At 42.6% G+C, this 24,962-nt stretch overlaps 1 protein-coding gene across 8 annotated transcripts in view; it reads left to right on the top strand.

Annotated features, from left to right (window-relative positions):
- Positions 1–24,962, top strand: part of SRGAP3 (SLIT-ROBO Rho GTPase activating protein 3) — a 355,578-nt gene that overhangs the window by 229,808 nt on the left and 100,808 nt on the right. For all 8 annotated transcript variants that reach the window (XR_005211341.1, XM_037800919.1, XM_037800931.1 and 5 more), the window contains one exon: positions 11,161–11,323. Coding sequence is in view for 7 of the 8 variants with exons in the window: in XM_037800919.1 (XP_037656847.1) it covers positions 11,161–11,323 (163 nt within the window). In the remaining variant the exon portion in view is untranslated. The remainder of the gene's footprint in view (positions 1–11,160; positions 11,324–24,962) is intronic.

Here is a 24,962-nt window from a genome sequence, read left to right as displayed (position 1 = left end):
GGGCTCTGGGCAGATTATTGAGGAATGATCCAGTTCATATGTCGGGTTCTCCCAATTCACTCTGCCAGCTTTTTGAAGGCAAGCCATTTCTAGTTTCTCTCCTCTCTCTCTCCCTCTCTCCCCTCACCCTTTCAACCTAATATATAATAGAAGCTCTATCAAAACATTTTTAATGGATAAACAGAAAGTTCAAGATAATACCAATTGCTTTCTTCAAATATATGAAGGGAAATGGACTTATTTTGTGTGGCTGCAAAAGGAGAGAAACAAGGTCCTGGGATAGCAGTTTCAGAGAAACAGAACCTCAACCTTCAGAACACTTTAAAAGCCAGAGCTGTCACCACTGAAAGGGCTGCCTTGGGAGGCCATGAGATTCTCATCGGTGTGGGTGTGTTCACAAGGGTGGACATTTTAGGGGAGCATTTTTGTAGCATGTTGCACGGTCAGACCAGATCAGTGTTCCCCCAAATGAGGGAAGGATCACTGACAGCAAATGAACTGTTACATATTGAAATATCTTTTCAATTCTCTTTCAGTCTTCTGAGTGCAACAAGGAGAAAGTCTCACTTTGGTACTAGCGTGTTGTTAACACCTCTCTGATCTCCTTTTCAACAAAGAAAGAACAGACTTGGGCATCAGCATCTAGCTAGTATTGAATAATACTTTTTTTTTTTTTTTTTTTTTTTTTTTTTTTTTTTTTTTTTTTTTTTTTTTTTTTTTTTTTTTTTTTTTTTTTTTTTTTTTTTTTTTTATTGAGATATATTCACATACCACGCAGTCATACAAAACAAATTGTACTTTCGATTGTTTACAGTACCATTACATAGTTGTACATTCATCACCTAAATCAATCCCTGACACCTTCATTAGCACACACACAAAATAACAAGAATAATAATTAGAGTGAAAAAGAGCAATTGAAGTAAAAAAGAACACTGGGTACCTTTGTCTGTTTGTTTCCTTCCCCTACTTTTCTACTCATCCATCCATAAACTAGACAAAGTGGTGTTTGGTCCTTATGGCTTTCCCAATCCCATTGTCACCCCTCATAAGCTACATTTTTATACAACTGTCTTCGAGATTCATGGGTTCTGGGTTGTAGTTTGATAGTTTCAGGTATCCACCACCAGCTACCCCAATTCTTTAGAACCTAAAAAGGGTTGTCTAAAGTGTGCATAAGAGTGCCCACCAGAGTGACCTCTCGGCTCCTTTTGGAATCTCTCTGCCACTGAAGCTTATTTCATTTCCTTTCACATCCCCCTTTTGGTCAAGAAGATGTTCTCCGTCCCACGGTGCCAGGTCTACATTCCTCCCTGGGAGTCATATTCCACGTTGCCAGGGAGATTCACTTCCCTGGGTGTCTGATCCCACGTAGGGGGGAGGGCAGTGATTTCACCTTTCAAGTTGGCTTAGCCAGAGAGAGAGGGCCACATCTGAGCAACAAAGAGGCATTCAGGAGGAGACTCTTAGGCACAAATACAGGGAGGCCTAGCCTCTCCTTTGCAGCAACCGTCTTCCCAAGGGTAAAACTTATGGTAGAGGGCTCAACCCATCAAACCACCAGTCCCCTATGTCTGTGGTCATGTTAGCAACCATGGAGGTGGGGCAGGCGAATACCCCTGCATTCTCCACAGGCTCCTCAAGGGGGCACTACATCTTTTTTTTTTTTTTTTTTCCCCTTGTTTGTCTTTTTTCTTTTTTTTTTCTTTTTTTTTTTTTTTTTTAACTTTCCCTTCTTTTTTCAAATCACCTGTATGAAAAAAAAAGTTAAAAAGAAAACAAACATACAATAAAAGAGCATTTCAAAGAGACCATAGCAAGGGAGTAAGAAAAAGACAACTAACCTAAGATAACTGCTTAACTTGAATAATACTGTTTTATTTTCCCTGAATTTATTTTTTGTTACCTTCTATTTATGGAAAATGATGCTTTTTTTTTCTTAAGAGTAGGTGGTCCTTTAAAAAAAAGTCAGTTTACTAAAATAAAAAGATAATTAACAGGGAAATATGAAATACGGTGGTATGCAGGAATGGCACAGATCCGAAGTACATGTAAGAGTTTGCCACATGGAAAAGGTGGTGATGGAAGGATCCTCTAGGCAGAGGAAAGCCTGTATGTGTGAAGGTGTGAAGTCAGGACATGAGTTGTTCAGGGACAGGAAAGAAATTCTGTTTAGCTGGACCAGGGGTAACTCAGTGCTTGGTGGAAGAGGAGGCAGCTGTGGTGGAAAGGCAGGGGCCAGATCATGAAGAGCCCCTTAAGTCAAGGCTGAGTGGAGGTTTGAAGCAGGCTGGTGATGTGGTCCCTGTGATAGGAAGGCCAGGTGGGAAGCAGAGAAGCTGTTCAGGTGAGAGAAGAATTTGCCCTGGGGCTTTGGACTGCGCCAATTCCAGTCCACACAGGAGGAGAAGAGCTGCCAGAGGCAGAGGTGTGAGTGTAAGGCTTCAGTGGAGGGAAGTCTCTTTGTGCCAGTTGTAATCCACTGAATTAGAAGCAACCTTTAGTTGATGTCAGCCCTGGGACAGAGTAATTCCAAAGGGGAAGGCTTACATCGTACATTAGGTCACTTGGCCAAAGCAGGTTCTGCTTACACATCCCGGGATGCTATGGAGTCAAAAGACTAGGGTTCAACTACCAGTTCTGCCCCTCACCAGCTGGTGAACTTGGGAAGTTAAACCTTTTCTTTTCTTGTCTGTAAAATGGGGTTGATAGTACTTACTCCATGGTGGCTCTTCAAGGATTAAATGACAGAATTCATGTGACATATTTAGCATTAAACCCATCATATAATCGTCATCGTCGTCGTCATCATCATCATCATCATTACCACCAACTCTTCACTAGGTTATTGGGAAAAAGTAAAAACTGGTGTATGTAGATGTAGATGTACAGCGATGGTAGGATTTTTTTTTTTTTAACAGATGTTGGTTTTCCTTCTCCCATTATTACCTTCTCCCCCTGCAAACTCTTATGTGTACTTCAATGCCCAATTCCTTTGACTCCTCCTCTACCTTAAGGCAGAGTTATTCACTCACTCATTCCTCTGTGATCTCCAACCTCACATGGCATCACAGTAGACATTTGTTACTCTTACCTGCTCAGCATCTTTTCTCCTTTCTTTTGATAACAATATTCAGATATTCCTCCGGAGAACCATCCCTGAGTAATATGAGCCTGTGGCCAGCATTGCATCATCCTGGCCTCAAAGCATTAGGGTTGAGTATAACCCAGGTTCATTCAGTAAGACACAATCCCAAGAATTTTGATGGAACTACCGGGAAAAAGCTCTTTTTCTACTGGGACTGCTAGCAGTTAGGGTATTTTCAGCCTGGAGAGGGCTTGCCTGAGAGTGAAGCCAGCAGAGAGGAAAACAGAGCCAGGAGTTGGAGAGAGTAGAACCAGGTCCTGATGACATCCTTTGAGCCCCTGGATCCAGTCATGTCCAAGGTTCACTACTCCCAATTCTTTTAAATTTTTTGATGAATACATTCTCATTTTTGCTTAACCCACTCTGAAGTGAGTATTTCTGTCACTTCAGCTCAAGATGTCCTACTCAACAGTCATAGTAATTCTTGGTATGTGTTAATTTCTTCTACTAGATTTTGAGTTTTTTCAAGACACGTCCTAGCCATCTTTCTAATCCTCAGCAACTAGCACAGAACCTGGCTACATAGTGGATACTAAAAATATTATGAGTGAATGAATAAATGCCTTGGATTCTGCCATGGGCTATGGAATGCTGCAAAGAAATTTGCTGAATTAATGATTCACGCTACAAGCAAGTGCAGTGAACTCCAAATCCTGTTTTGGGACACTTAGATGGCAAGAGTCTAACCACACCTTTCTGGCCCTGGAACTAATTGAGATAGCTGTTCTCAGGTAGCAACAGCCCAGGCTAGCCCAAAGTAAAACCTGAGAACATCCAGGAAGGGAGCAGGAAGCCAGAGCAGGGACTTGGGCATCTTGGGGATAGCATGTGACACAGGAGGTTGCCCCCTTCCCGGAGGCAACCACATCCCGGGGCTGTGAATTTGGATTTATCTGCAGTGGGGCTCTGCAGGCTTGGAAATGGGTTCTGTTTGCTAAGCAAAATTTTCCTGCCCCCAGCTGAGAAGCTAGAGAAGCCGACTCACTGTTAATTTCATTTTCTTAACTCACCAGCTTGGCGGGGCCTCAGCTGGCCAATCTGGCAGACAGCTCGCTCCTCTAGCTGCCATCTCTCGGAGCTTCTTACCCAGCTCGCTGGCCAAAGAAAGAAAGCTGTGACTCACCAGAAGATTTCACTGCTATTTTCTGGCCATAAAATAAGAAAAAACATATATGTGAAAGTTCTAACATTGCATCTTAGCTCAGCAGCTTGTGCCTGCTGGGAAGACACTTGGTTGTGAGATTGGAAAAGCAGAAGAGCCACTCAAAATGTGCTTTAGAGGAAAGACCTCCCAGCCCGGGTTCATTTTGACATCTATTCCAAAAGTGGGTCTGCAGTGAGCAAAAATGGGTGTTGCTCTGGAAAGCTGGATTTCAAGTGCAATGTAATTCTGACTCTAGCTACCCGCAGTTAGTGCAGACTCCACGGGCTAAGGGCACAGTCCCCACAGGACTGCCCCCACTTCAGACACCAGCCACAAGCACGGGGCTTCGCAGGCCACCCAGGCTTCTGACTAACTGGCTACAAATTCAGGGGTTCCTAGACTCCCTCAGGTTCAAAAATTTTCTAGAGATACTTACAGAACTCCGGCAAGTTCTATACTTACTTATGATTACAGTTTTATTGTAGTAGAAAAAGATACAAATCAGAACCACCAAAAGAAGAGACACATAGGGCAAGGTCTGGGAGGAATACAAAGCTTCTAGTGTCCTCTCTCTTTGGAGTCAGGATGCATCACCCTTCCAGGACATCAGTTTTTGTTACCAGCCAGGGAAGTTCACTTGTGCTTCGGTGTCCAGAGTTTTTATTGGGGTTTAATTTCAATGGCATGATTGATTGAATCAGTGCCCACATGGCATTTGATCTCCCGCCCTTCTGGGAGGTTGGGCTGATATCACCTGGCTCAAAGTACCAATTCTCTAATCACATGGTTGGTCTTTCTGGCACCCTGAATTATTTTTTTGGCATAAACTATCAGGTATGGTGATGGGGGGGTGGGGTGCATCCTGAATAACAAAAGACACTCTTTCTGGGAGATTCCAAGGATTTAGAGGGTATCCCAGGAACCAGGGACAAAGGCCAGCCAAATTCTTTATTATACAACACCAAGTCAAAGGAAAGGGCAGATGCTGAAGGCCCATGAAGGCCAGTTCCAGCTCTGCCATTTGTGGCCTGGACACTTCTTCATGCAGCCCTGGTACAATCCAGATGGTGAATAGGATGGAGGTTACTACATTTACCAGAGCCCATAAGGCCCCAGCAGACCCTTCTAGCCTCCCCCTGTACCCTCTTCCTCCTTCAACTTGTTTCCTGGGGTCCAGCTACACTCACCTTTATTCAGTTCCTTAAATGCACAAAGCTCCACACCTCCCACAATGAGCCTTTGCCTATTCTGTTCCCTCTGCCTGGAACAGTCACCCCAGCCCATGCTCCCAGCCCCTTTTGCCTGCTTCCTCCAACTCTTCCTTTACAGCTCAGCTTGTCTGATCCCTTCTCAGGGACACTTTAGTAACTCCCCACCCCAATCAGGTCAGGTCCCATTGTTATGTGCTCTTGTCTTCTCTAGCACTTTTTGCAGTTGTAACTTTACACACATTTGTGGGATCCCTTGAGGGATGTCTGTCTCCGCTAATAATCTGTGAGCTCCATGGGGGCAGGACCTGTGCTTGTCTGGTGCTCAAAATTATGTCTGTAGGGCCTGGTCCATACTAAATATTCAATACACATTTGTTGTGTGAATGAATTACCGAATGAATGACCATGGAGGTGCTTTCTGGTGTTTAACCCTGGGGTTAATGATTTAAGTAGTCAGGCCAAAGGGGTTACATGACCTGCACAAAGTCACAGAGCCAGTATGGCAGATCCAGGGTGAAAACCCATCCCCAAGTCCAGGGTTCTTTCTTTTTCACTAAGCTGGGTCCCATCTGTGGCCCTGGTTCTTCCCCTCTTCCCTCTGCTTTCTGACATGGTGAGAGCCTTGTGCCAGTGTTCCCGTGGAGCGGTCAACTACACCCCTGACTCTTGTCCATGATGGCCCAGTTCACCCTACCTTTCATTCTATGAATAAACTGCTCCACAGGAGGGGAACCACAGCTGGGGGAACATGCAGAGAGCAGAACAGCCTATCTGCAGTGCTGGGCCTGCTGGTTAGATGACAGGCCTGAAACACCATCTTTGCAAAGGACAGGCACATTGCATCAACCCAGAGCAGGGCCTAGTTCTTTTCCAAGTACCCAGTGGAGGAGGAGGGAGTCATAGTGGCCTAGACCTGCCCATTCCTCTGCCTACAGCCTTGCTAGGCCTTCTGGGTTTTGCCTTTTCCGTCATGTGGAAGTGCACAACTGTTAAGTGCTCCATATCATTCTATAGTCTCAAATATCATCCATGTACTTAGTGCTGGCTTCCACATCTGTATCTCCAGCCCAGATCTCTCCACCTGATGTTCCATAGCCCTGTAGATTCATCATGTTCAAATTGAGCTCATCATCTCCCCTCCTTGCCCCATTCCAGACCTGTACCTTCTTACCTCAGTAAATGCCTCTTCTCTCCCAGATGCTCAAACCAGAAAATTTAGGAGTTATCCTGGACATCTTTTTCTCACTTCCAATCCCCAGCCCCCATCCATTCAAACTCCAAATCCGGTCACTGCCACCTGAGTATTTCTTGAATCCATCAACTTTTATGGTTCCCTCAAGCCCATCTTCTGCACAGTAGCCAGAGTGAGGGTTTGAAAATGCAGTTTTACCCTTTTACTCCCCAGCTTTAAACACTTCAGTAGGTCCCCATCAACCTCAGGACAAAGCTCAGACTCTTTAATGGAATCTAAAGGCCCTTTGCAATGTGGCCTCTGCTGAATTCTCCAATTTCATTTCTCATTCCCATCCCTATCCTGGGACCCCATGCTTGAACCCCTTCAACTCCATTCAGCTCACAAACTTGCTCCCTCCTGCCTTTCTCTGGGCCTTTGCTCATCTTATTTCACCACCTAGAAAGCTCTTCTCTGTCAAACTCCATTTCAGCCTTTTAGTTTCCAGCCTAGAAAGTGCTTCCTCCAGGAACCTCACTGCCAAATCTGGGCAAGGTGCATCTCCTCTGCACCTTAGCCTTCTGCTCCTCCCATCACCACACGTATGAGGCTGTCTCATCGCTTTATGCTTCCTGTACGTCTCCCCCACTCAAGTGAACAACACCCACAGCACCTTGCTCTGTGCCCACAACCAACCTACACTCAAAAGGCTCAGTGAATGAATGAAAGCCTGAACGAACCAAGGCCTTCAGTCTTCCCAGCAGGGCTGCTTCGGATTTTCTCCTCCTCGCCTCCCCGCATGCTGCCTCCCCCTGCAATTCTGTCTCAAAGGCTTTTCCTCCTGGTCCACAGCCTCTGATGAGGAAAGTGCTATCCTTCCTGCCCTTTCCTCTTAGTGGATCTCTCTGTGACCTTAATTAGGCTCCCAGCCATCCCTGCAATTCTGCACCCTTTCAAGATTGCTTGTCTTTTTCCTTCCCTCTGAAACTCACCTTCTTGCTGTGACTTCCATAAATTTTGTGCATTTAATTCCCCGATGCTATTCAACGTCTTGCATCCCAGGCTGAGCTAAGCCCCTGAAGTAATTTAGGTAACAGCTCAATTATCTCCTTTCTCCTTTCTTCTAATCTTTCCATTTTCATCACCACCTGGGAAGCAGTGAAAAATGGAATGAACAAAGTACTTTCTGTCCAAATCTACTTCTCCTTTTGCAGTGTTTATCTTGGTTATGCCATCAGCTTCCTCCCATTTGCCTGAGCTCAAACCTCAAAACCACCATCTACTACTCTCTTCTCTCTCTTCTCTCTATTTTAGATAGAGAACAATTATCTCCTCTCCATTAAGAAGTTTCTCAAATCCAGCCTCCTCTGGCCACACAGCCACCACCTATCTCTTCATCATCTATCTTTTCCTGGACTAAAATCACCTGCTGATTCCTCCTTTCAGCCCCATGCCCACATCCATCCATCTCTCCATCCATGCATGCATGCATCCATCCATCCACCCATCTTCCAAGCTGTCCCAATGATCTTTCTAAAACACACATTTGTTAGATCATACCTCTGCTTCAGTAACTTCCATGATTCCCCACCAACTACAAGAAGGGATTCTCAGCCCTGACTGTACACTAGAATTTTCTAGAGAATGTTTAAAAAATACCAATATCAAGGCACTAACCCAGAGATTCTGATTTAGTTCGTCTTGGATGGGGCCTGGATCTTGGTGTTTTTAAAAACTCCCTAGGTGATTCTAGTGTGCAGTCCAGGTTGAGAACATGTAGCCTAGAGGAAAAAGTCCAGATTCCTTAGTCTGTAATTCAGTGCCCCACACAATTGAGCCCTTAACCTGTCTCCCTAGTCTCACATCCTACCAATCCTTCCCTAACAGACCTAATTCCAGTTCTGCTGAACTACTTCCCTATATTTGTACCCAGAGTTCTTTCCATCTACAATTCTGTTCTCTTTCTGCCCCTTTGTCCATTTGGAAAACTCCAGCTCATCCTTCAAGACCCAGCACAAAAATGACCTCCTCTCATGGGTCTTTCTTCCATAGTATTTGTTACTTGTCAGGCATGTTTCTGGGCATTGGATGTGGTGAAAAAAACAGAAACAGTCCCTGCTGTCAGAAAGTTTACAGTAGGGTAAGGGGTGAGGGATGGAAACTCCCTAAGGCAGAGGTTTTTAAGCTTGAGTATACCTCAGAATCTCTTGGAAGGCTGGTTAAAAATGCCGGATGCTGGGACCCATCCATAGATTTTTGATTCAGTAGGGCTGGGGTGGCCCTGATAACTTGAATTTCCAACAAGTTCTCAAGTGATGCCGATGCTGCTGGTCTGAGTACCAGACTGTGGGGACCACTGCCTTAGTGTGGGGTCTGAGGAGTCCTCTCTAGGAAGGCATCATTCAGGCTGAGACCTAGATGAATAGAAGGAGGCAGGCTCTGGAAGAGCAGGGGCTAAGTCATTCCAGGTAGAGGGAACAGCATGAGTGCAGGCCCCAGGTGGGAAAGAATTTGGCATGAAAGCACAAGAAACTGTGTGACTTGTACATGCAGAGCACAGAAGAGAGTGGAGCTTTCTCCTGCCTCTCAAGCAGAATCGATGCTCCGTATGTGTCTCTATTATGGTGCTTTATCACCTTACCCTGTAATTCTTTCCTTCTTCCCCAATCACTTGATTGTGAGCACCTCCAAGGCAAGGTCTGTGTCATGGTCCCTCTTTGTGTGCTCAGAGCCTAACCAAGGTTAGCCAGTGTAAATACTGAGTGGTTCTGGCCGGGCAATTGGATTTCAGCGTTCTGGCTCTTTAGGCTGTACATAAAGGAGAAATCTGTTCATTTCTCCTATAGCCACAAGTTTCAAATGCTTTACCTTCCCCCCTTTTCCTTAGACCGTTACCAGCCTCACCTTCTTCTATCTAAACCAAATTCTCTTCTCTCAGATTCCTCTGGCCAAGACAGATTTCCAGCCCATGTTGGTAAAGAAAAATTCCTCTCAGTCAAGTGGTCCTTCTTCACTTATCCTTCTCAGACCCCAGGAATTGGGAGGAGTGTGTGTGTGTGTGTGTGTGTGTGTACACTCAGAAAGCCTCAGGGCTGCACCGTGCAGCACTTCCACTTGGCTTTGGGGGAGATGATATAGTCATAGTGGGAGTCAGCAAAATGGCCATCTTTAAAAACATGGCTAGTAGGAGGCTGGGCTTCCTAGAGCTTAACCTTGGCCAGTTCCTAGAGGTGGCCCAGACTCAAGGGCAGGGGTGGAGCAAGGCCAGTCTAGGGGGACCTTAGAGCTGACACACACACCACCCCTCTCCTCTCAGCTAGTGGATGTGTCTCTCCCCTTCACATCCTGCCTTTCCATTGCTTCCTTCCCACATTGGGAGGTGGAGTAAGGGAAAGGCTCCAGGTCAGAAGACAAGAACCCTAGTACAGATACCCCCATGTGGCAAGATGGGATTATTGGTTTGGTTTTGGTGTTGGTTTTATACTGCCCTTCCTTCATCCTTCCTAGAGATAAGTGTATTTGCATTCTTTACTGAGGCTTTGGCAAGGTATAGATAAGAATCAGATATTCCGTTAGCATAGTGGTGCTGGAATCATCTCCCATTGCTTTGGGAAACAATAGTATAGGTCTGTGGTTCTCAATCTTGAGTGTGCATTAGAAGGCTCATTAAAATCCCAGTTGTGGGCCCCATCCAGAGACTCTGCTTCAGCAGGTCTAGAGTGGGGCTTGAGATTCTGCATTTGTAACAAGTTCACTGGAGATGTTGATATTCTTGGTCGTGGGACCACACTTTGAGAACCCCTGTTTTAGCATAATCCCCAACTACACTATGCTAAGAAGCTCTCCATCATTCAGGAAAAGCCTTATTTGTCTTGGCCGTGCAGGTTTCCTTAACCCCCCCTCCCAAACACAGAACCAGAACCCTTCAGGCTCCTCTCTCCTCCAGAACCAAGGGGATGCAAAGTCTCGAGTAACCTAGTTTCTAAGAGGCTGAGAGACAGAAGCTGAGCCCCAGGGAAGAGCAAAGGGCTTAAGAGGCCAAGGAGACCCCAAGAGTTGGGGGAGGCAGAAGAGGGGATAGGAAGTGCCCACTTTTTGGTCTTTCACCTGCACAGTTCCAGAAATCATAGAAGTATTTCAAACACAATTGGTCAAGTATTTCTTAACCCCAGGGAAGGCACCTTTTTCCCAGAAGGGAGAGGTGAGTGTAGCAAATAATGCAGTCAGTGGGAGAGTAGAATGGGGTAGGACTTAAGAGTCGAACGAAGACTCAAGTTTTAATCTCAGCCCTGCTAGCTGTATGACCTTGGGAGAATCGCTTCACACCTCATAGCTTCTGTTTGTCCAGCTGTAAAATATGAAATAATAGAACAGACTTTGAAGGGGTGTCGTGAGGGTCGAAAGAGTAGAGGTGCATGATGGTGTGAAACATTGTGTGAATGGCAGTTCCATGTGAAGCCAACCAGAGCTGTTTTGGTTTTCACAGGAAGGACCAGTACCTCCTCTCGCCCGTGAACTGTTGGTATTTGGTCCTGCATCAGACCAGGCGGGAGAGCCGAGACCATGCCACCCTCAATGACATCTTCATGAACAATGTCATCGTCCGCCTTTCCCAGATCAGCGAGGATGTCATCAGACTTTTCAAAAAGGTGTGCAAATGGGCTGCCCTGCCTGCCCCAGGTCTCTGCCCCAGGTCTCTGCCCCAGGCTGGCCATGGCAACACTATTCCTGGCAGGATGGGATGTAGTTTGGGGAGGGCAGGTGTGTTGAAGGGTGTAAGTGACCAAGGGCTGGACTTGGCACCCCAGACCCTGAATTTGAACCTTCTTAAAGGCTGGGTGGTCTCAGCTGCTTCAGCAACCACCATGACAAAAATAAAAGCCTATGCATAATTAGGTAAGTGATCCATGGTCATTGTAGGAAAGTAGGAAAAATAGAGATGTGTGCACATGCAAAAATTAAAATCACCTGAAATGTTTTCATTTGGAAATAATCTGGGAATTTTTTATATGTACCTATGAAAGTACATTTTCTATGAGTGCTCATATGTATACATTTTTTAGTGTGCATGTACATTTTCCCCAAATGAGACTATAGTGCATGTATGATTTTGCTTTCTGCTATGTTGCCTAACAATTTATCACAAAATTTCCCATATCAATAAATGTTTCTCTAACCTTTTAATGATTAAATAGTATTTCATGATATAGATGTACTCTAATTTATTTAACCAGTCTCTTATTGTTGAGCACTTAGGTTATTTCAGTTTTTAAAAATCTTATAAATAATGCTGCTGTGAGCTTCTTTGTCTATACACCTTTGTCACCTCCATTGTTAATTCTTTTAGAATCAGTTTCTGCAATGGAAATTTTAGGCTCAAAAGGTATGCTCATTTATAAGGCTTTTGACAGAGTGCCAATTACTGTCAGAAAGATTTTACCCATAAAAACTCCCAGAAGCCAAGTGTGGAGGGAGCAGTAACTTTTTATGCCCCCGGTGGTCTCTGTGGCCTGAGCCCCTTACACAGTGCCTGGCATGTGCTAGGTGCTGTCTAAATGTTTGTAGAACTAAACTCACTTTTGTGAACTACAGTTTCCTTGTCAGTAAAATGGGCAAGTCATTTAGCCTCCATGAGCCTCATCTTTTTGGCCTATGAAATAGGGTTAAGATCAGCAGCATTAGAGGGGCAATGTGAGGTTTAAATGAAACCGTGTGGGTGAAGAGGGGCCTTACTGCGAAGTGATTTTTGAAGTGTAGCATGTAAGTCCAGAATACTTAAATTTTGGGTTCGTAATACTCCTTCCATCATGTGTGTCTTTGAGGTTGCAATGTAAATGGTCTGTGCCTCAGTTTCCTGATCTGTGAAATGGGGATGGAAATACCCACCAGGCTGTAGTGAGAATTAAATGGGTTGTTAACCCATGTAAAGTATGGAGAGCAGTGCCATTTAGAAAGTGTTCAGTGAATGCTGGTGCTATTATACAAATGTAAAGGACTATTATTACTAAAATAAACTAGCTCATCAATTCTTCCCAGGTGCCAATCTTAGGGATTTGGCGACCCGGGATTGCAAGAAGCATAAGGAAGGGAAAAAGTTGATTTAAAATATAATAATCTCTCTATGGTCTGTATTTGGATTATCCACTTTGAGGATTACTTATATAGCAAAATTGCAATCACAGGCTAATTTCCTCTCATCACACAATATGCTTCTGGTCTCCTCCTGGGGCTGTGCTTATGAAATGTGGTTTAAGTTTAATATTTGAGTAAGCAAACATAATTAGGAAGGTAAATACACTATTAAAAAAAAAAACACTGTGATTTCCTAAGCCAACCTGAGGTGATTCAGATGTCTGCAAATTTGGACTATCGATCCTGTCACAACCCCCTGCTGGCTGGCACTGTCACATCTTTTTTTTTCCTGGGTGGGAGTGACTCACAGAGAAAGGGTCATCAGGGCCTTTAGGAAATGAAGGGTCTTTTCCTGAGCTGAGCCCTGGGACAAGTGAGATAAATCTTTTCAGTTCTCATTTAAGCTGACAGCAGCCTGACTTGTGATGGAGGTTAACAGGGTGGAAAATAATGAAAAAATGTCTGCAGCTGAGCTCCTGGCTGCCTTGTTACTGTGCCTGTGTTTGGGGAACAAAGGAAAGCGAGCCAGCCCCTGTGGGCTGGGAGAGAGACGGGGCCCTGGGCCTGGCTGTCTGCTGCAGCACAACACGGCCCCTTTGTGCTGCGTCTCTTATAAGATCATCTCAGAACTGAGGCTTACACTCCTTATGTAATAGTAGTTTCTGCAGACTTCAAAACAAGTGTCCTTCTCCTTTGGGGAGATGATCTCTGGTCAGATTAGGGAATGAGATCCTCACTTACTCCATTTTATAAAGGAGATAGAGCCTGCAAAATTCCAAGGAGAACCCAGGGTCTGCTACCTTTGGCCCCTTGTCATCACCAGCAGGGGTCAGTGTGGCTGCCTCTCACTAACTGTGAGACCCTGGGCAAGCCTCAGTTTTCTCATCTGGGAAATGGAGATAATCATAGTGCCTCCTTCAAGGGGGCTGCTTTGAGAAGTAGAGGTAGGGCAAGTGTCCATCATGGGCCTGGTATACAGTAGGTGCTCATTAAATGGGGGCTCCATAGTGATCTCTAAGAATGGACACCCTCCCTCCCCCATTACTGAGCTGGGGTCCTGGAGCTCATTGGACTTCCTCGACCACCCTGCCAACCTGTGCTCTGGCAACGAGTCGGCAGGGGTGGGAGTGGCTTCCAGGCGAGGCAGTCCCTTCTGTACCTGCCTTCTGGCTTGGGCCTGGGACACCCACCCTGTCAGCCAGCTTCTCAGTAGCACCACTGAAGTTGGATGTTATTTGATTTAACAACCTACCTTTTCATGATTATCCACTTCCTCTTTTGAACTGGAGCCTGTTCTTATGACTACAGGCAGCACTTCAAATTCCAGAGTCATTTTAGGGTTCATTTGGGCAAATGAGCTTGTACATGCAGGTGGACCTTGTTTTCAGTGTGAGTTGTAGATCGACCAAAGCAACATGGGGCTGAATGAGATCTTAGAGACTATCTGTAGATATCGGGACTCTCTTGGTTGCAACTTATGCAAACCATAAGTTCAACTGGCTTTGGGAAAAAAGGAAGTTACCAGTTCTTCAGAGATAAGCTGGGCTTCAGGCATGGGGAGTTTCAGGGATACAAATGATGTTATCAGAACTCAGTCTGCAACTCTCTGCTCCAATAGTCTTTTTTTTTTTTTACAAAGTTGGGCTGGGGTGGCATGGGGAAGGGGCTCTTTCTTGGTTTGGTCTCTCCTCATGTGATGACCAGATGGCCCCTGGCCAGTCCACACTTATATCCTACCTCCTTCTAGTCCAGTGGAAACCAAGAGATGCTTTTTCCCAGAATTGGGTCTTATAGGCTCTGATTGGCCAACAAGGATCACACATGCCCTCCTGAACCTGTACCTGAGGCCAGGTAGATGCAGATGCTCCGCCTCACTAGGCCTGGGGAACATACCCACTCCTAGAGCCAGGTGTACACTCAATTCCACCTGAACAGTGGGATTGAGGATGAGTGAGGGGTGGTTCCCCAAGAAAAGTTGGGGTGCTTTTACAAGGCGAAGGGAGAAATAAACAAGAGATGCCTACTAGGCCTGCTACTGCAGTACTTTTATCATCCTCTATAGTTGTCTCTCGATGAAGGGGCACCCATCACCTCTCAGGACAGCTCATTTCATTTGGGGACCAACTGATATTGATAAAAAATTCTCTCCAGTGTTGAGATGAAATCTTATTGTGTTTCCACTCACAGATCTTGGTCTTAACCTTTGCAGACCACACAGAACCAATCCGCTTGGAAATCAGTTAAGTCTCTCAAAGACAGAAAACATGACCAACCACTGAGGTCTTTCCCATCTTGGGGTAAACACTCCAGGTTTCTTCAGTCGTTTCCCCTCTGATTTGGCTTTGCATTTTCTCCCTTCTCTGCATTCTCTGGGCATGCTCCTGTTCTTCTCTGACCCACAGAAATTAATATTCAGAACCAATCGGAATGTTCCAAGAAGGTCTGAGTGGCAGGACTATCTAGACACTTTGTTTCTAATACTGCAACCTATGAATGTGTTCGCTGTTTTGATTATAGTCTCATCACACGTTTGACTGACTCTGAGCCCTCAGTCAGCTAAAACCCCCGGGTATTTTTATACCAACTGTTTTTTAACCTGTCCTATGTATTCTGTATTTGTGTCTCTTTAATGTGTCCTGTTAAAACTTCATTTTATAAGATTCTGGACGAATTTGATCGTTATTATTTGAGTAATATTTCAACCCACAATAGGGTAACTTTTCCAAAAAGCCCTAATTCTTCCTCTGTGGGAAATATCTGTTTTGTAACTTCTCCATGTCTTCTTCCTATGTATTACCTTCTTTTTTGTGTCAATTATTTGGTCTTATGTTTGATTCTTCTCAACTTTCTTGGTAGAAAGGTGGAAAGTGGGGGAAAGAGTTGAGAATGAGTTCCAAGTAGAGGTGACCCTTGAGTTGGGTGTTGAAAGATAAATAGAAGTCTGGGGAAGGGAGGTTAGGTATTCAGAATTTGGGGAGAGGCAAGAGCACAAAGGGTAGAATGTGTCATGATGGAAGCCAAAGGCATTTCAGATCAGAGGCTGCAAAATGGCAGCCGGTTGACCCTCACGGTATTAAGAAAAATTAAGCTGACATTAATAAGCTTGGAGATATCACATAAAATTCTGTTCCTTTTAAAAATCAGAAGCTCTGATGATGCCAGATCTGCATGGGTTTGTAGCTGGCAGTAGTTGGCTGGAGCGAAGTAGCTGTTGTCCCCTTCAGGCAGAGCACACTCTCATGCTGCCCCACAGCCCCTGCCACTGCCCATTGTTATTTTTTTTCCCCAATTTTACTGAGATATATTCATACACCACACAAACCATCCGAAGTATTCAATCACTGGCTCACAGTAGCATCACATAGTTGTGCATACATCCCTCTGATTGATTTTAGAACATTTTCATTCCTCCAGAACAGAAATAAGAATAAAATAATAAAACCCAAATCCTCCCCTACCACCTATCCCCCACTATTGTTGACCCATAGAACTGGTGTAGTACATTTGTTACTGTTGATGAAAGAATATTAAAATATTAGTTACCTATAGTCCATAGTTTGCAATAACTATGTTTTCCCCCATATACCCCCTATTACTTTTTTTTTACATTTGTAGTGTTTCGTGCAAGAACTTATTTACATACATGACTTTAAACAGCTACTTTCAAATTCACCTACAAGGTGTTACTATTTCTTATCCTAAGAACAAGCTACCAGCACCTCTATCCGTTCCCAAACATTTAAGTTCAACCTCATTAACAATTCTGTACATGTTAGGTAACTGCTCCCCACTCCCTAGTTTCTGTCTACCTCTAGGTACCCTATATTCTACATTTTTTCCGATGCCTGTCTATTATATTCCACATCTAACCATAGACTGGATAAAGGGGGGTATCAGTCACGAGGTTTTTACAATCACACAGTCACAAGATAAAAGCTACATAGTTATATAATCATTATCAAAATTCAAACTGCCCATTGTTTTATACCAACTTGGCTCCTTTATTTTTGCCTCCCTGGCCCTTTATGCATTTGAGTTCATGGCCTCATCTTTAAACATTATCTACCAGGGGTTCTCAAACTCTCCATGTGGCAAGAGGGAATTGATTTGGTTTTGGGTTTTAGTTTTTAATTGTTCTTCCCTCTTCTTTCCTATAGAATAGGGAAGAAGAAAATATACACTCTTCACTGAGGCTAACAGAAGGTGGTATTTGGTAAAGTATAGGCAAAAATCAAATATTCTATTAGCATTTTGATATTAGAATCATCTCTTGTTTCATTACTATCTCAAGTTTTGGGAAACAGTGGTGTAGATCTGTAGTTCTGCGACTTGAATGTGCCATCCGAATCACGTGGAGAGATTTTTAAGACACAGATTGCTAGGCCCCACTCCCACAGTGTCTGATTCAGTAGGTCTGGGATGGGGCTGGAGAATGTGCATTTGTGCATTTGTGACAAATTCCCAGGTGATGCGATGCTGCTGGTCTGGGGACCATTCTTTGTAAAGCAAGTCTAATCTTGCTTTACAGATGAGTAAGTGGCAGTCTGGCTCCACACCCAGGATTTCTGTGTCCAGGTCCAGTTCTGAGCCCGGTACCCCATGCGGTGCACCAGCTGGGAGGTTCAGCTTGCACTCTGCTCGCTCTCTCCACCCCTAACAATTTCTGAGGCTGGGCGTTGAAACCCATTCCATTCTTAGTCGCATTCTGTTTTCTTCAGCTTCCTTAACAATAGCCATCCATTATTCTATGCTCTGATGCCTGTGGAATTTAATTACTGCCCCAGCCGCGAAGTGAATTTGATTGTTGGAAGCTGCAGTGTTCTGGAGGAAGCACTAATGAGCAGAGACTCTTAGCGGGGAAGAGAGGACATTGGGGGGCTCGTGTTTGAAAGCAGCCATTCACTGTGTGGCAACAAGGGCTTGGTCTCGAGTGAGTTTTTTCATTCCCGCCTCGAAGATGTCCATCGCTTTTCATAAATAAATCAGTGCTTTTGTGTCCAATAATTGCCTTGCTTTGTAACTGAGATCAAAAGCACCAGTGGCCTTGGATTCAAAGCCAAGTTTATTTTTTCTTTTTTGGTTGCAAGAGAGAGCAGGGGTTTGCAAGCCGGAGGCCCTGCTATGAGGCCTGCATGGAGAGAGAGAGCAAAGTGGGCAAACTGCCAAGGCGTGATAAGCCTTCAGCCAGTCTCCACCGTCTCCCAGGGAGACGAAGTTGTAAAAGATCACTCTGCCAGCAGAGCCTGCTGAGCTGGTCATCATCCGACATTCCCAACTCATTCGATAAACAGTTATTAATGTTAGAATAACAGTAGGTAAATGATGATTATAGATAACAATTATTGAGTGCTTGCTGTGTGCCAGGCTCTGGGCTAAGCACTCTTTATGCATTTAAGTTTTAAAACCAAAGAGGGAAATGCAACATCATCCCATTTTACAGAGGAGGAAACTGATGCTGAGAAAGGTGGAGCTGGAGTTTTAATCCAGATGTGTCTGACTCCCATACTTGATGGTAAAGGCAGGTGCTAAAGAAGATAGAGAAACTAATCAGACACAAAGCCTTCCCCCAAGGTGCTTAGAGTATAGTACAAAAGCTAAGGCAGATGAGTAGCAGTAATTTGAATTAGCCAGAGAGGGATGATGGTCACCACAGAAGCTCATTCAGAGGGAAGAGAACTTCTATTCTGGGTTGGGGAGGTTCAGGGAAGTGTCAAATGCCTAATCCTTTAAGGCATTTGAAATGAGCCTTGAAGAATTAGGATTTATCACAGTTTGGGTTCTTTGGGAAGCAGATTCTGAGACAGTGATTACGGTGCAGGGGCTTGTTAGGGAGAGCTTGTGGGATCACCACCTGGAAAAGGAAAGGGAAGGAAGCAGAAGTGGGCAAATAGAGAAGCAGCTGGGCTGTGATGAAGCCGCAGTTAAGGTCTCAACTGACTCTTTGGGAGGCTCTAAGCTGGGATGGCCCTTCAGAGTTGTTCCAAATTGGGATGAGGAGCCCGGGGCTTTGTACTCTTACGTTGATCGATTGATCAACAGTGGGGACTGCCTCTGGAGGGGGGTGTGGCCTTGAGCAGATGATGCTATAGCAAAGCCATTCCAAAGAGGGCTGACAGCTGAGGGCTGCTTGCTGACAGCTCTCCCAGCAACTGGGGGACTGAGGACTGACGGGGACCTGGGTGGGCATCACAGTGTCCAGAACTGTTAGGCAGAGATTCAGAAAAAGTGAGAGACAGGATTCCAGACCAGAGCAAAGGCCGGTGAGCAAAAAAAGTCAGGATCCTCTTTCATGACCAGGTAGGCCAGCGTTGCAGTCTGCAGTGGTTAGCTTTAGGGATGAACCCTCTGGCTCTGTTCTATCACTTTCCCACCTTGGGAGCTTGGCCTAATTCCTTAAGCTCTCTGAGTTTCATCATTTTTAAAATGCAGCTAATAATAACCTACTTCGTAGGGTTGATATAAGGATTAAAAATGATATAAAATGCCTACTTGGAACACATTAAGTAATCAATAAATATTAGTTGTGATTATGAATATTATGAGTTTGAGAGGGAATAATTGAGAATTAAGATTAGAGATTGGAAAAAGAAATATTTTATTCAGGGTGCACAAGTTAAACCAAAGGTCACAAATAAGAACATATGCTCAGGAAACCACTCACTGATTAATTCTAAATGATGATGGTCTTGTCTGTTTTTTTCCCACCTCTTATTTCTTTTTCTTGACTGACTATATTGGCTAGGACTCCATCCAGCCCAGAGTGAAAACAAGTGGGAGAGAAGTAGCATCCTTGTTTTGTACCTGGCTTTTAAAAGGGATGTCTCTAACTTTTCACCGCTTAAGACCAAAAGCTCTTAGCAAATTTGAAATAAATAGAAACTTCTATAGCCTGATAAAGGGTATATACCAATAACCAACAGCAAATATCATACTTCCTGCTGAGGAGAAGGCAGCTAGATAGCTGGTTACAAGATCAATAGACGAAAACTAGTAACATTCTTGTGTGCAAGCCACATCCAATTAGAAAATGTGATTTAAATGCATACATTAGAAAACAAGAATAATTGAAAAGTAATGCCATTAATGCTACAAATGACCTGCATCTCAGAAGTTTTGATAAGTGATGCTTTCATTGTCATTCAGTTATAAATATTTTATAATTTCCATTACGATTTCTTCTTTGCCCCATGAATTATTCAGAATTGTGTGGGATTTTTTTAGTGTCAAAAATTTTTTAGGCTTTCTATTTTTTTATTTTTTATTTTTTTATTTTTTTATTTTTATGGATTTTATTGTTATTGTCTGTCAATTATAATAATGATAGCTTATTTTCTCATTTTGAAAATGGAGCTTTTTGAAATGCTTCTGATTTTCTCCAACCAAGTTAAAAAAAATTCTTCCATTCAATCTTTTCTTTTTAATTTTTTTTTTTTACATTTTATTTTGAAATGAATTCAGAGTTATAGGAACAGTTGCAAAAACAATACAAACCCCATACACAGAACTCCAGCATTCCCTGACACCCCCCGATACCCCAATCCACTGACTTTAACATGTTGTCAGACTGCTATTTCTTTCCCTCCCTCTCTCCCTATCTATCATCCATCATCTATTGCTCTGTCTTGTGAGCATATGAGAGCTAGCTGCACACATCCTTGAACAAACACTATAATTCACATATACAGTTCCCATGAACAAGAACATTCTTTTATGCAATCCCATTAAGTGCAGCTAAGAAGTACAAGAGATTCAACAATGATAAAAAGCTTACATTCTGTATTTCCTTTTCCTTATGTCTCAACTGTATCCCTTTGAGCCTCCTGTCCTCCATCCTCAGATCCCATCCAGGGTCATCCTTGGCATTCAATTGTCATCTATTTAGACTTTTTTTTTCCCCCTCAATTGTGGAAACAAATATACAGCCTAAATCTTCCCATTCCACCCCCTTCCTAGCATTCCATTAGTGGGATTAATCACATTTAGAATGTTGTAATGCTATCACCTTCCCACCGTCCATTTCTAGAAGTTTCCCTTCACCTCAAACAGCAACCCTACACTCATTTCTTAACTCCCCATTGCTCCTTCCCCCATTTCTCTTAACCCATCCTCTACTTTTCATCTCTATGGTCATATTCTCTGATAATTTCTTTGTGTTTACTGTGGGGCTTAAAATTAACCTCTTAAATCCATAACAATCTTGTTTTTCTTTGATACCGACTTAATTTCAACAGGACACATAAACTATGTATCTATACTCCTCCATTCCCCCACCTTTATATAGTTCTTGTCAAAAATTACTTATTTTACATTGAGTTCAAAACCACTGATTTGTCATTAGAGTTTGTGTATTTTTTATCATGTAGGAAGTAAATAGTGGAGTTACAATTCAAAAATTATTGACTTCTATTTGTATTCCATTGTGGTCAGAGATTGTGCTTTGAATATGTTCAATTGTTTTTTTTTGTTTTTTTTTTTTTTTATTTGTTGAGGCTTGTTTTATGTCCCAGTGTATAGTCCATTCTGGAGAAAGATCCGTGATCACTAGAGAAAAATGAGCGTCCTGGTGATTTGGGATGTAAGATTCTATATATGTCTGTTAAAATTCTCTATATCTCTTTCTCCTTTCTTTGTTTCTCTGTCAGTAGGGCTCCCTTTAGTATCTGAAGTAGGGCAGGTCTTTTATTGGCAAACTCTCTCAGCATTTGTTTGTCTGAAAAATTTAAGCTCTCCCTCAAATTTGAAGGAGAGTTTTGCTGGATAAAGTATTCTTGGTTGGAAATTTTTCTCTCTCAGAGTTTTAAATATGTCATGCCACTGCCTTCTCGCTTCCATAGTGGCCGCTGAGTAGTCACTACTTAGTCTTATGTTGTTTCCTTTGTATGTGGTGAATTGCTTTTCTCTTGCTGCTTTCAGAACTTGCTCCTTCTCTTCAGTATTTGAGAGTCTGATCAGAATATGTCTCGGAGTTGGTTTATTTGGATTTATTCTATTTGGAGTTCACTGGGCATTTATGCTTTGTGTATTTATATTGTGTAGAAGGTTGGGGAAGTTTTCCCCAACAATTTCTTTGAATACTCTTTCTAGACTTTTACCCTTCTCTTCCCCTTCTGGGACACCAATGAGTCTTAAATTCGGATTTTTTTTTTTTATCTATCATATCCCTGAGATCCTTTTCGATTTTTTCGATTTTTTTCTCCATTCTTTCTTTTGTTCTTTAATTTTCTGTTCTGTGGACCTCTAGGACACTGAATCATTGTTCAGCTTCCTCTAATCTTGTGTTATGAGTATCCAGAGTCTTTTTAATTTGGCCAACAATTTCTTTTATTTCCATAAGATCTTCTATTTTTTTATTTACTCTTGCAATTTCTTCTTTATGCTCTTCTAGGGTCTTCTTGATGTCCCTTTTTTCCTGTTCCATGGTCTTCTTCATGTCTTTTATATCCTGTGCCATGTTTTCATTCCTCGATTGTGATTGTTTGATTAATTGTGCCAAGTACTGTGTCTCTTCTGATATTTTGATTTGGGTGTTTGGGGTCAGGTTCTCCATATCGTCTGGTTTTATCATATGCATTAAGATTTTCTGTTGTTTTTGGCCTCTTAGCATTTGCTTTGCTTGATAGGGTTAGATTTTAAGCTGTCATCTCGGGCATTCCTCCCAATTCAGGTTAGTGTATGATGAGTGGATGGTCACGTTTGTCCCCCTGCAGTTATTCCAGATTATTTACTAGTTGTTTCTGTTTTTTTCAAGTTGTTCCAGGGGGACTACTTAGCTTCCACTCCTCTCTATGCCACCATCTTAGCCAGCCCTCTTCTACTTATTTTTCAGTCTCTCCCCATTGAGTGTGATGTTAGCTGTGGGTTTTTCATATATTGCCTTTATCATATTGAAAAAGTTCCCTTCTATTCCTATCCTTTGAAGTGTTTTCATCAGGAAAGGATGTTGAATTTTGTCAAATGCCTTTTCTGCATCAATCGAGATGATCATGTGGTTCTTCTGCTTTGATTTATTGATGTGGTGTATTACATTAATTGATTTTCTTGTGTTGAACCAGCCTTGCATACCTGGAATAAATCCCACGTGGTTGTGGTGTATAATTCTTTTAACGTGCTGCTGGATTCGATTTGCGAGTATTTTGTTGAGGATTTTTGCGTCTATATTCATTAAAGAAATTGGTCTATAATTTTCTTTTTTTGTAGTCTCTTTGCCTGGTTTTGGTATTAGGGTGATGATGGCTTCATAGAAAGAGTTAGGTAGCTTTCCCTCTTCTTCAATTTTTTGAAGAGATTGAGCAGGATTGGTACTAATTCATTCTTGAATGCTTGGTAGAATTCACATGTGAAACCATCTGGTCCTGGGCTTTTCCTTTTTGAGAGCTTTTTGATGACTGACTCAATCTCTTTACTTGTGATTGGTTTGTTGAGGTCATCTATTTCTTCTTGAATTAATGTTGGTTGTTTATGCTTTTCTAGGAAGTTGTCCATTTCATCTAAGTTGTCTAGTTTATTAACCTATAGTTGCTCATAGTATCTTCCCATTATCTCCCTAATTTCTGCAGGGTCGGTAGTTATATTTCCTTTCGCATTTCTGATTGCATTTATTTGCATCTGCTCTCTCTTTGTTTTTGTTAGCTAGCCAGTGGTCCATCGATTTTATTGATTTTCTCAAAGAACCAACTTCTGGTTTTGTTGATTCTCTCTATTGTTTTCCTGTTCTCAATTGCATTTATTTCTGCTCTAATCTTTGTTATTTCTTCCCTTCTGCTTGCTTTGGGGTTAGTTTGCTGTTCTTTCTCTAATTCCTCCAGGTGAGCAGTTAACTCTTCAATTTTTGCTCTCTCTTCTCTTTTAATATAGGCATTTAGGGCAATAAATTTCCCTCTCAGCACCGCCTTTGCTGCATCCCATAAGTTTTGATAAGTTGTGTTTTCATTGTCATTTGCCTCGAGGTATTTACTAATTTCTCTTGTAATTTCTTCCTTTACCCACTGGTTTTCTAAGAGGGTGTTGTTTAGCCTCCATATGTTTGTGAATTTTATGACCTTCTGCCTTTTATTTATTTCCATCTTCATTCCATTGTGGTCTGAGAAAGTGTTTTGTATAATATCAATATTTTTAAATTTGTTGAGACATGCTTTGTGACCCAACATGTGGTCTATCCTAGAGAATGTTCCATGAGCACTTGAGAAAAAACTGTATCCTGCTGTTGTTGGATGTAGTGTTCTATAAATGTCTGTCAAGTCTAGTTCATTTATCATACAATTCAACATCTCTGTTTCTTTAGTGATCCTCTGTCTAGATGTTCTATCCATTGATGAGAGTGGTGTATTGAAGTCTCCAACTATTATTGTAGAGGTATCTATTTCTCCTTTCAGTGATCGCAGTGTTTGCCTCATGAATTTTGGGGCATTCTGGTTTGGTGCATAAATATTTATGACTGTTATGTTTTCTTTATGAATTGACCCTTTTATTAATATATAGTGTCCTTCTTTGTCTCTTTTAATTGTTTCGCTTTTGAAGTCTAACTTGTCTGATATTAATATAGCTACTCCCGCTTTTTTCTGGTTGTTGTTTGCATGAAATATCTTTTTCCAACCTTTCACTTTCAGTCTATGTTTGTCCTTGTGTCTAAAGTGAGTTTCTTGTAGACAGCATATAGATGGGTCCTGTTTTTTAATCCATTCTGCCAGTCTGTGTCTTTTTATTGGGGAGTTTAATCCATTTACATTTAGTGTTATTACTGTAAGGGCAGTACTTTCTACTACCATTTTGTTTTTTGGAATTTATATGTCATATCTTATTTTTTCCTCTCCTTTTACCTTTCCTGATAATCTTCATTTCTGCACTCTTCTCCAACTCTCTCTCTCCTGTCTTTTCCTATCAGCCTGTAGTGCTCCCTTTAGTATTTCTTGTAGTGCCGGTCTCTGATTCACAAACTCTCTCAGTGTCTGTTTGTCTGAAAATGTTTTAATCTCTCCCTCATTTTTGAAGGAAAGTTTTGCTGGGTATAGAATTCTTGGTTGGCAGTTTTTCTCTTTCAGTATCTTAAATATATCATGCCACTGTCTTCTTGCCTCCATGGTTTCTGCAGAGAAATCTGTACATAGTCTTATTGACTTTCCCTTGTATGTGATGGATTGCTTTTCTCTTGCTGCTTTC

This window comes from Choloepus didactylus, chromosome 1 (genome assembly GCF_015220235.1).
Source record: "Choloepus didactylus isolate mChoDid1 chromosome 1, mChoDid1.pri, whole genome shotgun sequence".
NCBI lineage: Eukaryota > Metazoa > Chordata > Mammalia > Pilosa > Megalonychidae > Choloepus > Choloepus didactylus.
The sequence above is the reverse complement of the archived record's forward strand: the minus strand, read 5'-3'. Positions and strand labels throughout refer to the sequence as shown.